General features: G+C 46.6%; 1 protein-coding gene across 3 annotated transcripts in view; it reads right to left on the minus strand.

Moving 5' to 3' along the window:
- The window catches only part of LOC121718256 (spectrin beta chain, non-erythrocytic 1-like), a 97,354-nt gene that overhangs the window by 41,216 nt on the left and 53,638 nt on the right, over nt 1–2,500 (minus strand). For all 3 annotated transcript variants that reach the window (XM_042103182.1, XM_042103181.1, XM_042103183.1), the window contains one exon: nt 809–960. In XM_042103182.1, the coding sequence (XP_041959116.1) occupies nt 809–960 (152 nt within the window). The remainder of the gene's footprint in view (nt 1–808; nt 961–2,500) is intronic.

Raw genomic sequence — 2,500 nt, forward strand, 5'->3', positions numbered from 1 at the left:
GTGGGAGGGGAGGGTGTGTTTAAAGCAAGCTTTTTAAATTGTTTAGCCTAGATAACAAGAAGAATTGTGATGTTTCATGACGGTGCCAGAATTGAGTGAGCCGTGACCAGTGTCTCTGCTGGAGACTAATGGAATGCAAATTTTTTCTTTCTCCAGAAATCCCTCTCAGTTTCCATCTCTCTCTCTCTCTCTCTCTCTCTCTTTCTCTCTCTCTCTCTCTCTATCCCTCCCACTCTCTCTCTCTCACTCTCCCTCAATTCCCCTTTCGTTCAAGTTGTTTTGTTGTGTAGTATGATTACTGTTGCAGAGTCACATAGAGCAATTCTCATAGATGCACACACACACACACACACACACACACACACACACACACACACACACACACAAGATCCACACAGATACTATCCTACTCACCTATTAACTCCCTTTATCCCAACACACACACACAGACACACACACACACACACACACACAGACACACACACACACACACACACACACACGCACACACACACACACACACGATCCATACAGATACTATCCTACTCACCTATTAACTCCCTTTATCCCAACACACACACACACACACACACACACACACACACACACACACACACACACACACACACACACACACACACACACGCGCGCACACACACACAAGATCCACACAGATACTATCCTACTCACCTATTAACTCCCTTTATCCCAACACACACACACAGACACAGACACACACACACACACACACACACACACACACACACACACACACACACACACACACACACACGACTCCATGACTCACCAGTCTCTCTCCGGAGAGCACCTCCAGCAGCTTGATGAGCATGCGTCCATCCCTCAGGTCCATGTAGAGGTCGGTGATGCGGCAGGAGACGCGCGACAGGTGCGAGTTCACCCATTTGGTGAAGGTCTTCTTTTGCACCGCCTCACGTTCATCTGAGGGAACACACAGCACAGCGGGGGGGGGGGGGGGGTGTCAAAGGTCATTCTACACACAGTACATCCCAAAAACATTTTTGAACGCAGGTTTATGCGGACAAACACACACCTTTGTTCAGGTGTGTAACCGACAAACTACACCCTCCCTGTTCACCAATGAATGCGTGAAACCATTAATGAATCACGGTCCATTCAATTTGCAGTTTACAGAATTATATTCTGCTGTGTGATATTTGACACTGAATGTACTTTTTAAAGAGTATCTTTGGAATTAAATTGGCTTTTAGACATGGGGTTTGTTAGACAGAGAGTGAATAGCAGAAAGCCCCATATTTCTGTCAGTATTCACTGTCACCGAAAACCGTGACCCTGAAGCCGTGACACCCCTAGTGTGTGTGTGTGTGAGAGAGAGAGAGAGAGAGAGAGAGAGAGAGAGAGAGAGAGAGAGAGAGAGTGGTCCTGTGTATGTAAGGGCTGTGTTTATTTATAGTCCAGCCCATCTTCCTGTTATTGCATTCCTTGTCCTTGCAAAGACGTAAGCATCTGATTCAATTGTTCTCTGACCCCCACCCTCCACGACCCTCTACACACACACACACCGGCCAGACCCCCACAATCCTCCACCCTCTACACACACACCAGCCAGACCCCCCCCCCCCTCCATCCTCGACCCTCTACACACACACTGGCCAAGGCAAAGGCCTTTTCCTGACCGACACAAAGAGACACCACTAGCGGCAGAGGTGGTGAAGGTTCAAACTGCAATGGGCTTTTTCCGCTCCAAGGCATCCCCCATGTCAAATTATTAATGGTCATTTTGCGTGTGTGTGTGTATGAGAGAGAGAGAGAAACAGCCAACATTAAGATGTGGTGCAACCTGCACGATAACGGAGAAGGTTGTGCCAAACGCAAACACAAACATGAAGTCCGTTGCGAGGGCGAAGGAAATTTCTTGAATTTCCCCTGGGGATCAATAAAGTATCTATCTATCTATCTATCTATCTATCTATCTATCTAAATGCATCTGCTGACAAAAAATCCTAGCCAAGAGCAAGCGAGTCGTGAACTCGTACACACACACACACACACACACACACACACACACACAGCTGAGTCTCCTCTAAACAAAATACCAAATTAAACAATGACCCAGCAATGGAGCATAGCAGGGTGGGTTTATCCAAGGTCTGATCAACATGCATTGTTTAACTTTTGTTGTTTTGTTATCACGGTTGAACCACTCTATCAATACATCTGTCTTTCTACTCATCATGTATTTGTTGAATGTTTCTAAAATAACCTTGTTGTCTTTATGACAAGCAGGGGAGTGGAAGAAGGGGGGGGGGGGGTGTCAATTTAGGCAAAGATTGGCTACGACAACATAGGCAATGAAACCTGTTCAAAAATCCTGATGTGGCTTAAGGCCCATTTATACCACAGCATGTGTGTGTGAGTTTTATAGGGGACTTTTTCCGCACAAAGAACCCTTTGTTGGTGAAAGGTTCTTTGTAGCCGTGGGGGGGGCGGTGGGTTCCTC

The sequence above is a fragment of the Alosa sapidissima genome, chromosome 9, assembly GCF_018492685.1.
Source record: "Alosa sapidissima isolate fAloSap1 chromosome 9, fAloSap1.pri, whole genome shotgun sequence".
In the NCBI taxonomy this organism is placed as follows: domain Eukaryota; kingdom Metazoa; phylum Chordata; class Actinopteri; order Clupeiformes; family Clupeidae; genus Alosa; species Alosa sapidissima.